This window comes from Perissodus microlepis, chromosome 1 (genome assembly GCF_051167445.1).
Source record: "Perissodus microlepis isolate ML-2025 ecotype Zambia chromosome 1, ASM5116744v1, whole genome shotgun sequence".
Taxonomy (NCBI): Eukaryota; Metazoa; Chordata; class Actinopteri; order Cichliformes; family Cichlidae; genus Perissodus; species Perissodus microlepis.
Genome location: NC_140461.1, coordinates 38,715,040 through 38,727,578, shown reverse-complemented (window position 1 = coordinate 38,727,578; position 12,539 = coordinate 38,715,040). Strand labels below are relative to the sequence as shown.

Sequence of the window (12,539 nt, the reverse complement as noted above, 5' to 3'; positions counted from 1 at the left end):
TGTGTTTGTATGTATGTCTGTGTGTGTTTTGTACAGGAGAGAGGAGGACAGTGGTTTCATGTATGAGGATAGTCAACAAAACTATGGAGGTTGTCAACAATAGTTACTGTCAACCTGAAAACCGACCGCAACCGCAAGTACGTCTCTGCAACACTCACCCCTGCCAGTACCGGTGAGACACACACACACACACACACACACACACACACACACACACACACACACACACACACACAAACAAATAAATAGCCATTAGAATAGATACAGTATGACATAATACATATACATTATTTAGCCCATTTTTAGAAATTCTTTTGTTACAGCAGTGATGATGTAGTTGTAATAATAACATAACAGAAGATACAAATAACAAAATACGTATACTTTCCTACAAAACTCAGTAAACACACGAAATCTCAGGTCATACTTCATTTTCTCAATCATTTTTAGGCCATATTCAGACTGTAGTTCGTTCAGTCAATCAAGCAATTTATTTATAAGCAGATTTAAAAACCAACACAGGATGACCAAAGTGCTATACAGAGTTGGTTATCAATAGGTCAAAGTTTTGGGGGTTTTAGGAGCATTCATTGCACTATGAAGCACAATAAGTTGTTGAAGTACTTTCTTTTTGTGTCCTGTTTGTTTTCAAAGATGAAAACCAGCACAAAGAGGCTTCACAGCGATCACCATGGTGATTCGACTTTAGAAACATCACAAACAATCACCGCAAAGGATGGCTCACTTTATCACAGTAGTGGGCTGGGGTCAGCATTTACTCTGCTTTAACATCACTCTGGGTTCTTGGCTAGGTTAGCATTAGCATGCTGTCTGTGCAGGTGCTCACGAAGAGCCGAAATTTTGTCAACAGTATAATGCAGTTGTTTCTGTCCTGAAGCAGTCTCCACTTTACCGCGCTTGTTTTTGTGTTTGTTGTTTGTGCAATTAAAAAAAAGTAATGTCCATATCCATGCTGGAAACCGCGCAGCTTTTGTACTCCTCCGACACACGAACTGAAATCAGCTTATCGTAGCGAGAGTGCAAGAACCGATTAGCAGGATAGATATAGGCTGGCAATTCGGTTCTCGATTCCATCACCATCACTAACCATTATAGCTCTATAGAGCTTGGGGACAGAGCTTTGACAGTGCAGGTATGGATCATGGTCCACTCAGACTCAATGTCCCCAGTCTCCCGACTTGCATGCTGTTGAAGCTTTGCTAGAAGTGGGAATTCTCACAGACCAGGGTCTCTTCCAGACTTTCACAGTGTGCCCTCACTAACCATGGGGCTATTTCCCACATATGCATGGAAATCCCACAGTAGGAAAGTGACCCAACTGGGGACAATGGAGTCCCTACCCTGAGTCTGACCCTTATTCACGGTGGGGCCCAAAAGCCCCAATCCTGGTGAGATAACACAATCTACTTTTTTTTCTCCACCGAGGTGTCATTGTAATTGCATTTTCAGAGCACTAGATGCTGCTGGTAGTTTTGTAATTTAGGAAAATAACTTCACCCGAGTGATGACAGAAATGATCAGTTCAAGGTTTCACAATGGATATTCTATAACCCAGTATTAGAGCCCATAGGTGTGCCGTGAAACATGATCAGGTGTGCCATGGAAGATCATGTGGTTCCACCTGATTAGGACTGTAAGCGGTCGGCGTAATGGGCAAAACACTTAGATTCTCTTCCACTAGAGGGCAGTACAACTACCTGTTCTAATTAAATGAGTCACGCAGTAAGACGACGCAGTGCGTAATAGCAATAGATAAATACAGCGGAACCCCGGCTTACAAAGACCCCATTTAACGAAAAATTCAAGTTACGAAGGCACTTAACTGAAATATTTCTGCCCGAGGTACGACAAAATGCCCGCGTAACGAAATAGATAAAATAGAAAATTAAAAAAAATAAATTAAATTCAATAATGTTATGTACACGTACGTATGTATCCATGCATACGTATGCTTTCTTCAACCTCCGCCACCTCCACCAAGAACTTCGTCTTCAGCCAGCATCGCCTCACTCAAAAGGCGATGGAAAAATTTGCTTCGACTTACGAAAATTTTGACTTACGAAAGACCCTCTGGAACGAATTAATTTCGTAAGCCGGGGTTCCACTGTATTTGAAAAGAAAAAGTGTTCAGTCTGACCTGAGTCCTGGAGAAAACTGACTCAGATGAAGACCCTAGTATGAGCAGTGGTCAGAAGAAAGCAAAAAAGGTATACTGGGGACAAACCGAACCAAATCCGCTACGCCTGGTGCACAGGGAAAAATGATCAATATGCTTTCTGTGACATCTTTGTTTGATGCTGTGCCCTGTGACTTTTATAATGTGAAATATGTGCTGTGGCTCCAAAAGGTTGGGAAACACTGCTCTAACCAGTGGATAACATCACAGAAGTTACATCCTTGTTTGTTCTACAATTCATTGGTATGAATGAACTCAAAATGTAAACAACTGATATTTTTCACAGGTGGATGACAGGTGAGTGGGGGCCTTGTTCTGTCACTTGCGGTAAAGGTCATCAGCAGAGGGAGGTGTTGTGTCTTTACCACCTACAGAATGGTTCAGTCATCCACACCAGGGACCTGTACTGCCAAGGAGGAAAACCTCCTGTTTTACAGGGCTGCGAGGGCCGCCTTTGCCTCACAGCGTGGGAGGCTTCAGAATGGTCCAAGGTATGGCACATGCACACTTTCTGTACTTTAATTTGAAGAAAACATGAAACTGTAAGAAGAGCCCTTAAGAGTATACCGGATGTATTTAATCTGTAAGATTAAGTGCATCCTGTAAGAGGTGTACTGATTTGAAAACTGAATCAAATTCCTCACCCAGAATATTTGGACGTTACCTCATTTGGTGTATGATGTGCCCTTTTTCTGTAAGCATCTGCCAGACTCCTTCAGATGTAATTTTGCTGCAGTGTCAAGAATGCAAATGTTCATGTCAGCTCCTTTAAGTAGCGTAGGATCAAAAAACCCTTGGATTTTAATCTAACAGAATCAACTTTTGGAGATTTACTTACCTGGATGATTGAGACTGCATCAAGACATTTCTTTCTTATTCTTTTCTCCAGTGTTCATCAAATTGTGGTCAAGGTGTCCGCAGACGTACAGTGTTGTGTACAAACCCTCAGGGTCTGTGTGATCCATTGTCCCAGCCAACTCAAGAAGAATATTGTGAGGACTTCTCCAAATGTTACGAATGGAAAACCGGAGACTGGTCCAAGGTATGACAAAAGCAAATTCACATATATATACACATACACATAAAAGACCTCCCAGCCCATTGTTCCTTCAGTGGGCTGGTTTCAGTCATTATGCAAATGTTCTGTTTATAAGATTGAAACCTGCAGTCAGCTGAGACTGAAGAAGTCACTTGGATGATGATGAAACGTTTCTGAAAACGCTACGTCCAGATGAACAGAATCAACTTTTGGAGTAAAGAGCTAAAGTTATAGCAGTATAATGTGGTTCTTTCTGTTCTGGGGACAGTTTGCAATTTACCATTGTACTCTCATCCTTTTGTAAAGTGATGTCTACAGGGAGTGCAGAATTATTAGGCAAATGAGTATTTTGTCCACATCATCCTCTTCATGCATGTTGTCTTACTCCAAGCTGTATAGGCTCGAAAGCCTACTACCAATTAAGCATATTAGGTGATGTGCATCTCTGTAATGAGAAGGGGTGTGGTCTAATGACATCAACACCCTATATCAGGTGTGCATAATTATTAGGCAACGTCCTTTCCTTTGGCAAAATGGGTCAAAAGAAGGACTTGACAGGCTCAGAAAAGTCAAAAATAGTGAGATATCTTGCAGAGGGATGCAGCAGTCTCAAAATTGCAAAGCTTCTGAAGCGTGATCATCGAACAATCAAGCGTTTCATTCAAAATAGTCAACAGGGTCGCAAGAAGCGTGTGGAAAAACCAAGGCGCAAAATAACTGCCCATGAACTGAGAAAAGTCAAGCGTGCAGCTGCCAAGATGCCACTTGCCACCAGTTTGGCCATATTTCAGAGCTGCAACATCACTGGAGTGCCCAAAAGCACAAGGTGTGCAATACTCAGAGACATGGCCAAGGTAAGAAAGGCTGAAAGACGACCACCACTGAACAAGACACACAAGCTGAAACGTCAAGACTGGGCCAAGAAATATCTCAAGACTGGTTTTTCTAAGGTTTTATGGACTGATGAAATGAGAGTGAGTCTTGATGGGCCAGATGGATGGGCCCGTGGCTGGATTGGTAAAGGGCAGAGAGCTCCAGTCCGACTCAGACGCCAGCAAGGTGGAGGTGGAGTACTGGTTTGGGCTGGTATCATCAAAGATGAGCTTGTGGGGCCTTTTCGGGTTGAGGATGGAGTCAAGCTCAACTCCCAGTCCTACTGCCAGTTTCTGGAAGACACCTTCTTCAAGCAGTGGTACAGGAAGAAGTCTGCATCCTTCAAGAAAAACATGATTTTCATGCAGGACAATGCTCCATCACACGCGTCCAAGTACTCCACAGCGTGGCTGGCAAGAAAGGGTATAAAAGAAGAAAAACTAATGACATGGCCTCCTTGTTCACCTGATCTGAACCCCATTGAGAACCTGTGGTCCATCATCAAATGTGAGATTTACAAGGAGGGAAAACAGTACACCTCTCTGAACAGTGTCTGGGAGGCTGTGGTTGCTGCTGCACGCAATGTTGATGGTGAACAGATCAAAACACTGACAGAATCCATGGATGGCAGGCTTTTGAGTGTCCTTGCAAAGAAAGGTGGCTATATTGGTCGCTGATTTGTTTTTGTTTTGTTTTTGAATGTCAGAAATGTATATTTGTGAATGTGGAGATGTTATATTGGTTTCATAGGTAAAAATAAATAATTGAAATGGGTATATATTTGTTTTTTGTTGAGTTGCCTAATAATTCTGCACAGTAATAGTCACCTGCACACACAGATATCCCCCTAAAATAGCTAAAACTAAAAACAAACTAAAAACTACTTCCAAAAACATTCAGCTTTGATATTAATGAGTTTTTTGGGTTCATTGAGAACATGGTTGTTGTTCAATAATAAAATTATTCCTCAAAAATACAACTTGCCTAATAATTCTGCACTCCCTGTATATCCACGCTGTAGACTGCACCACTAGTTTTCACTTCTGGCTCACAAACTGAAATCAGCTGATTTTAGCACAAGTGGAAGCTATAAGTAGGATCCATAGGCAAGCAGACTTACAACTGCTGTGAACCAGTTCTTAATCTTAATATTCTTATTATTGTATAACGTTGAAGTTGGCTAAATCTTGATTCTTGACTCTATCCTGATTTTCATTTATAATTTTAATGCACTTTACATTTTTAATCAGAATATTTTATTAATCCCTAAGGAAATTATTCCTCATTCCTCGTCATCATGCTCAAGGTTAATATCTGTATATATGAAAATGACAACAACAAATATACTAATGCAGTGAAGTACATAAATCATTGCCAAATGACTCTCTCCCATGGTAGAATGTGTGTAGACTATTCACCCTGTGTTATAGACTCGGGAATAAGTGTTTGAAATAATCTACCTCTGTTTAAAACAATGCTGTTAAAAGATGAATAAATTAATTCCTACTGTAGTATTTCCTTGCTCTTAAGAGTTCTCACCTGTAAAATGATAATTTTACTGTTCCATTTAAAAATCAACCAAGTTTAGTAAAACCTCTGCAAACTGGCACTTTTCATTTGCTGTTTCAGTGCTCATCATCCTGTGGAAAGGGACTGCAGTCACGGGTGGTTCAGTGTATGCACAAAGTGACTGGTCGACATGGTAACAACTGCTCTGTGATGCTGAGACCACCAACATATCGATCCTGTCACAGTGGGAACTGTGATGAGAAAATTAATGCGAATACCATCACCTCCCCTAGGCTAGGTGAGACACTGATCGCAACTGCAGTTTGCATTTTTAAAGGATAAAGAGATGTTGCACACAGCACAGATTCACCTTTACCTACTAAACAGCTAAAATTTCCTCAAGTTGTAGAACACTAAGAAAACAGCTGCTTTGTAATTTAAAGAACTGGAACACTTTCTCTGAGGCACAAGCACAATTTACAAATGATTAAGGTCTGTTGAGTAATTTGCTTGATTAATAAATATACAGAAAAGTCAGAATTAAACTTGCATGTAAATGTGTTTCATATATTAATTATGATAGTTTTTGGAAAAATAAACAGAAATTTGTGTTTGTGTTCACTGCAACATTTATTTATTTATAATAACTGGTTATAATACCATCCTTGCCTTCAGGCAACTGATGTTGTGATTTGGTGCTGTATAAATAAAATTGATTTGAACAAAACATCAGTTATTGTAGAGATGCTAAAAATGCAAGATGCAAAAAGAACTTTATGACTGGCTCTCACCAGGTTTTACTCATGTATGACGATTAAAGCCTGGTGTTAAGATAACATTTAGAATGAGATTTATGCTAGGGTTGTTTATGTTAGAGTATTTGTTTGTTCTTAGTGAAACCTAGGGGTAAGAGGAATCTCAGTGAAGGTCCTCACAAAAAAAACAAAAACAAAATATATTCCAGTGTGTGTATTCATTCTCCCACCATGACAGCCCCATTCTACCCACCCCATGTGTACATAATAGAGCTGTAGAATAGAATAGAATTCAACTTTATTGTCATTGCACATGCACATGTAATTCAGTTCAATTCAATTCATTCATACAGCACTAAATCACAACAACCTCAGGGCACTAAGGTAGACCGTACAATAATACACACAGAGAAAAACCCAACAATCATATGACCCCCTATGAGCAAGCACTTTGGCGACAGTGGGAAGGAAAAACTCCCTTTTAACAGGAAGAAACCTCCGGCAGAACCAGGCTCAGGGAGGGGCGGGGCCATCTGCCATGACCGGTTGGGGTGAGAGAAGGAAGACAGGACAAAAGTAATGCTGTGGAAGAGAGCCAGAGATTAATAATAAGTACGATTCGATGCAGAGAGGTCTATTAACGCAGAGGTTCCCAAAGTGTGGGGCCCACAGAGCCATTACAGGGGGGGCGCAGTATGAAAAGAAAAAAAAATGAGGACACTGTCACCATAATTGACAGGTTTTTTGACGAGGCTCCCACACAAAAGCAAAGCAGGAGCATCGCCAAATATGTTCCCAGGTGGTGGGGGGGCGCGAACATTTTTCTTGTTAAACAAAGGGGGGCCTAGCAAAAAAAGTTTGGGAACCACTGTATTAACGCATTTTGAGTGAGAAAGGTGACTGACGAAGAAATACTCAAGGGAATCCCCCCGCAGCCTACACCTGTTGCAGCATAACTAAGGGAGGATTCAGAGTTACCTAATCCAGCCCTAATTATTTGCTTTAGCAAAAAGGAAAGTTCTAAGCATAAAGAGTCTGCAACTGACTGCTCTTTTATTTTTGTTACCTGTTGAAGTTCAGCGTCTGGCTGTTGGGCTAGTGTCAGCAAACACTCGGCTCTAGCATCACTCTGGGTTCTTGGCTAGCTAAGCGTTAGCATGCTAGCTGGCTAACTTAGCATTAGCATGCTGCCTGTCCAGATGCTTGCAAAGAGCCAAATGTGTGTTTGCAGCATAATGGAGTTGTTTCTGTCCTGGATACAATTTCCACTTTACCATGCTCTTATCCATTTGTGCAATAAAAATGAAAGTTATGTTCCCATCCATACTGTAGCCTGAGCCAGTGAGAATTGAAATCAGCTGATTGTAGTGCATATGCAAATTGACCCCATGAAGTTTAGAGGTCTGTAGCAACTTTGCAGAAAATTGGCTACCCCTGCGCATTATGTGCCTCAGTATCCACTGACCTTGGATGCTGGCCTACCGCTTCATGGCTGAGTTGCTGTCATTCACAGTCACTTCTGCTTTGCCACTAACTGTGGAATATTTAGTAGCATGGTGCTGTGATGGGATGCCACCTGCGATGGGATGCACAGGTGGCATCGCATCACAGCACCATGCTGGAATTCAATGAACTCCTGTTTGTAGAAGCATTCTACATGCCTAGGTGCTTAACTTTACACGCTTGTGGTTATGTGGAAGTGATTAGAACATCAATTATTTAGGTGGGTTAACATTTTTGGCAATATAATTTAATTACAAGCAAAAGTAGTATAATGGGGAATTAAAAGAAATGCTTAGGAGGACATTGTTAGAACTTAAGTCGTAAATATTTTTGACATAAATGGAATGATCCCACTCAATTTGTCACACTGGTAAAAAGATACGATTGATTGCTGGGAAGGCATTGCTAATGAAGTACACTTTTATTAACATTTAACAAGACTCTCACATCTCCTAAATATACTGAATTGCTGCTTTCTTCTCTTCCATCCCAACAGCTGCTCTGACCTACAAGTGCTTGGGGGACAGGTGGACAGTGTACTGTCATGTGATCCGGGATAAAGACCTTTGTCAGGACATGAGGTGGTACCAACGATGCTGTGAAACCTGTCGGGTCTTTTATGCTAACAAAATACTGCACAAGCGCTAATAACCAAAAGCACATACTCCCTTTTAAATGTTATATAATACTGATAAATAATCTACAGAAAATCTTTGGGTTTTTTTTTATTTAAAACAAAAAAAGGTAAGTATACATAAATGTATACTGGAAACAAGAATATTTAGCTTGTAATTTTAATGCACATTAGAAAATATCTGATATTTTACTTGCTGTAGACAAAAACAAAGAACAAACTTTATTGTACGCAGCAACTGACAAATGTGTGTTGTATAATAACCTGGCAGGTCCACTAAATAACATGTGATTCAGAGTAAGCATGAACTTTCCCCTCTCCTTCTTTTGTATTGTTTCTGTTATATAGCAAATTTCAAATCATTGGTCACTTTTTTAATGTTTAAGTAACATTATGTAAGTATTAATAAATTACTGTAATATGTGCCTATGATCAGGAGCCATTGTAAAATACTGTAGAACTCTACTGAATCACTCCAGCTTATAACAGGAGACACACTGATCTTACTCGGGTGTGGAAAGCTAATGTAGCAGATAATGATGAAAACAAATTCTGGGGCTCTGGTAGTGTTTGGTTTGCGCTCAGTCATTCTCCACCACCCTAAGGGGGGTATTCCATTTTGACCTTGGGACTTCTAGGCTATATTTGGCACAGATATCCCTGTGTACTATGCCAGCCATGCGGTTGTGGCATTCCATGCATGCCCTGTCTGCTAGCATCTTGGGACCTCTTTGCACAGCCTGCACCTGAGGTCTTGCCTGGTGTGGTAGATCCCAGCCTCTATCAATCTTGCTTGTTCCTGTGCAGACATGATTAGTGCCTCTGTGCCTTCCAAAATGGTTCCTCTACTTGCTCTTCTTCTTTCTCAAGTTACTGGTGCCTGAGATATTCAGAGCTGGTTGGTTTTGGTGATGGTCACACCTTGAGAGCGTACTTTGCGTATTCTTGGTAATCGACCAAAAGGGTCCAGTTTTCCAGCTGCCATACTGAACACCTTGAACGCATCAGTTTTTTGGGGGGGCGGGGGCTTGGTATCCATCTCAGAGGGTGGGGATCACAATATCTCGTCCTGACCTAAAGTCCTGGCTTCCCCTTGCCGTAGCGTTCATGTACCTCATTGATCTCTAGTTGTGATAGCAGTTGCTGTCAATTTTGATCCTGGTAGTTTTTGTTTTTTATAAAGTTGTGCAAAGGAATTAGGTCAGCTAATCTTTTTTAGTTTGATAGTAAGATTTTACAATTCAATCATTTAAACTGCCTGTAGTGATCAGGAGCAAGAATATAACTATTTCACTAGCAGTATCTGATTAGATGCACCAAGACCTGATGCTAGTTAACCTGTATAGTTGCATATACAGCCAAACACAAGGCAGAACCAGTATTTGTTGTAGACACAGCTGACAATTCTGTTCAGCCTGTTCAAACCTCACTGGTGCTGCTTCTTCCTCTTTTAAAACTGCCAATCAAAAGTTATAAGCTCTTATTTTCCTCAGTATAAGGTGCTCAAAAGAACATCAGTTACTAGTGTGATTATTATCCAGATAAAATAGCCAGATATAATATTTTTTCTCAAGTGGCCAAAAAATGTAATACTTGATCAATTTTATGGGGTCTTTAATGCTTTTAGCTGTAAGACTAGAAGGTGCTGTATGAATGCCAGTTCATTTCCCTTATATAGTCAGGGAGAACACATGCGTGTTGGTGTGTATATCATCATATGATAAAAGTTCATAAACGTGTTTTACAGTTGGTTGAATGGTGCTATCTTATAACTTGTTTCACATTTGTGGAATTCAGATTATGTCCGTGTATGATCCTCACAATTAATGGCTGTCTGCTTTTATTTGTTGGTGGATTGATACCATTGTTTTGACAATACTTTTTTCTTACGGTATAAATATTCTTTATTATTCTTGTACTGTTCTTTGTTAGTTGCACATACACCATGTTTGATTAATAAAATTTCAATAGAAAGTGTTTTTCACCGTGCTGATTGAGAGCTGGGTATTTGTGTATGCATGCATTTGTTTGTATATTCATGCATAAAGACGTGTCATAGATGGTTAATTTAATAAAATGAAAATTATACTTTCTATGAAGAATACTGTATGTAAGTATTAAAAATATTTTATGCTGTGATTTAAGTATCTCTTATATTTATGAACATTTTTGCCTGAAACTTGATTAAAAGGTTGTGACGTGCAGCTGAAAATTCTGAAAAAGCCTAGAAAGTGGTCTTTTTTTAAGACTAAATGTAAATCTTGAAATTTGACATTTTTTCATATTTTAGAATTCGCCACGTAAATTTAGAATTCACTTATAAACAGTGAGATATGCTGGTGGTAGAAACTGCATTTTGTGTTGACTTGTGTCTAACAATTACAATTTTTGCTGATCATCAATTTATGTGTGATAAACATATAAAAAATAGGAAATCAGGAAAGGTTCAAACATTTCTTGACACCGCTGTCGGTCAACACAATGAGTATATAGGGTAAAACGTTTAAGATACAGGTACACCATCACGTGTACACGATTTGAGAGGAGAAAAGAGAAATAACCATCCTGCCTCCTGACATCACTCTGAGCAGCTGTGTGATTTTTATGTTAACAGTGTCCCAGATTTGTGACCCATTTGGTGACAGAAAAGTGTCAGGCTGTTTTTAAGTCTTGTTTAAAAACACACTTTTACTCTCACGGTACTGAAACTGCGATCCAGTCTTTGTATTTCAGTCTTTGTAATTCTTTAATTATTGTTGTTCATGTTTTTGGGTTTCTTTAGTTCTCAGTGATCTTAGTTGTGTTATCCCAGCCTGTGTTTGAGTCTGTGTTGTTTACCTCCTGTAAACAAGAATGAATTATTGATCCATTAATTAATTAATTTCACAAAAAAGAATTAAACTCTCAATGAAAACCTCATTTCAAAAACCATTTTCCGATTTCCAAAATCGTTTTTAAAACAAAATTTTAAAAAGACAAATAGGTAAATGGATTTTTTTTTCTTTTTAAGAATAGCTGTCAGTTCTCCTATTCCTTATATCACTGCCCTCTGCCAAGACCGGAGATGGCACTACTGATTTAAGTTAATTTATTTTAATATGTGAGTGCATAGATTCATTCTCAACTGGACATAAATGATGATCAAAGACAATGTGTGGTTTTATTTTATTTTTTTACATGATGCTTGTCTTTATTAATTCAGTTTGAAAAGTAATACTCAAAAGTTGGATGCATGATGAATTCATCAAAACCCAGCCAAATCCCAACAAAGTATGCTAAATGTCACTGAATGTCAGGTATATTCCAATCAGTACAGTTTAAGCATTCACTGCACCTACAGTACCTGAGTGCTGTGATATATGCAGTAAATGATGTGGAAGAAAGATCATAAAGTAATTAAATCAAGTAGTAATTAAGTAATTAAATCACAGCTCATAGTTTGGTTGTTTATTTTCAAATGTTTTTTTCTGTCTGTTGGTCTGTTTGATGACAATTTGGACTCCTCTGGGAGATGAGGACACACCCACATTTGTGTCATACCACAGTCATGTTGTCCTCCATAAATAGCAAAAAGCTTAAATAAATAGATGATTTTATGCTTACTGACATCTTAAAAGGTACAAACTAATTTAAATAAAGAAAATTCAGAGGAAGTAAAAATATTTGTACATTTATAAATACTTCAAATATAGAATAGAGTTAAAATAGCTCACTAAATGTAACAAGAACTTTAGTTTTTAACATTACGTGCTAATCAAACCCTAATGTCGATCACTGCATATTGATGGCACAAAATACATATTATTTATTTTCCTGTTCAAGCATGCTTCATGTTTATTGGTTATGTACAATGGTTTTACTGGACCAGCCCACTGCAGATCAAATGCACACTGCATATGGTTAAGGAATAAAAGTTAGTGTGAGACCACTGATTTAAAATCAAAACAGCAACAAACAACCCCAAACAACCTAAACGCACTATTTCTCAATAATAATGAGATATGTATGACACTTTTGTTTGTATATTTA

At 39.0% G+C, this 12,539-nt stretch overlaps 1 protein-coding gene across 1 annotated transcript in view; it reads left to right on the top strand.

The window, feature by feature from the left end:
- Nucleotides 1-10,722, top strand: part of adamts17 (ADAM metallopeptidase with thrombospondin type 1 motif, 17) — a 108,104-nt gene extending 97,382 nt beyond the window's left edge. The window contains exons 19-23 of the mRNA XM_084923214.1: nt 37-172; nt 2,484-2,688; nt 3,087-3,239; nt 5,739-5,916; nt 8,373-10,722. Coding sequence (XP_084779340.1) covers nt 37-172; nt 2,484-2,688; nt 3,087-3,239; nt 5,739-5,916; nt 8,373-8,524 — 824 coding nt within the window. The 3' untranslated portion in view covers nt 8,525-10,722. The remainder of the gene's footprint in view (nt 1-36; nt 173-2,483; nt 2,689-3,086; nt 3,240-5,738; nt 5,917-8,372) is intronic.
- Nucleotides 10,723-12,539: the final 1,817 nt, after the last annotated feature.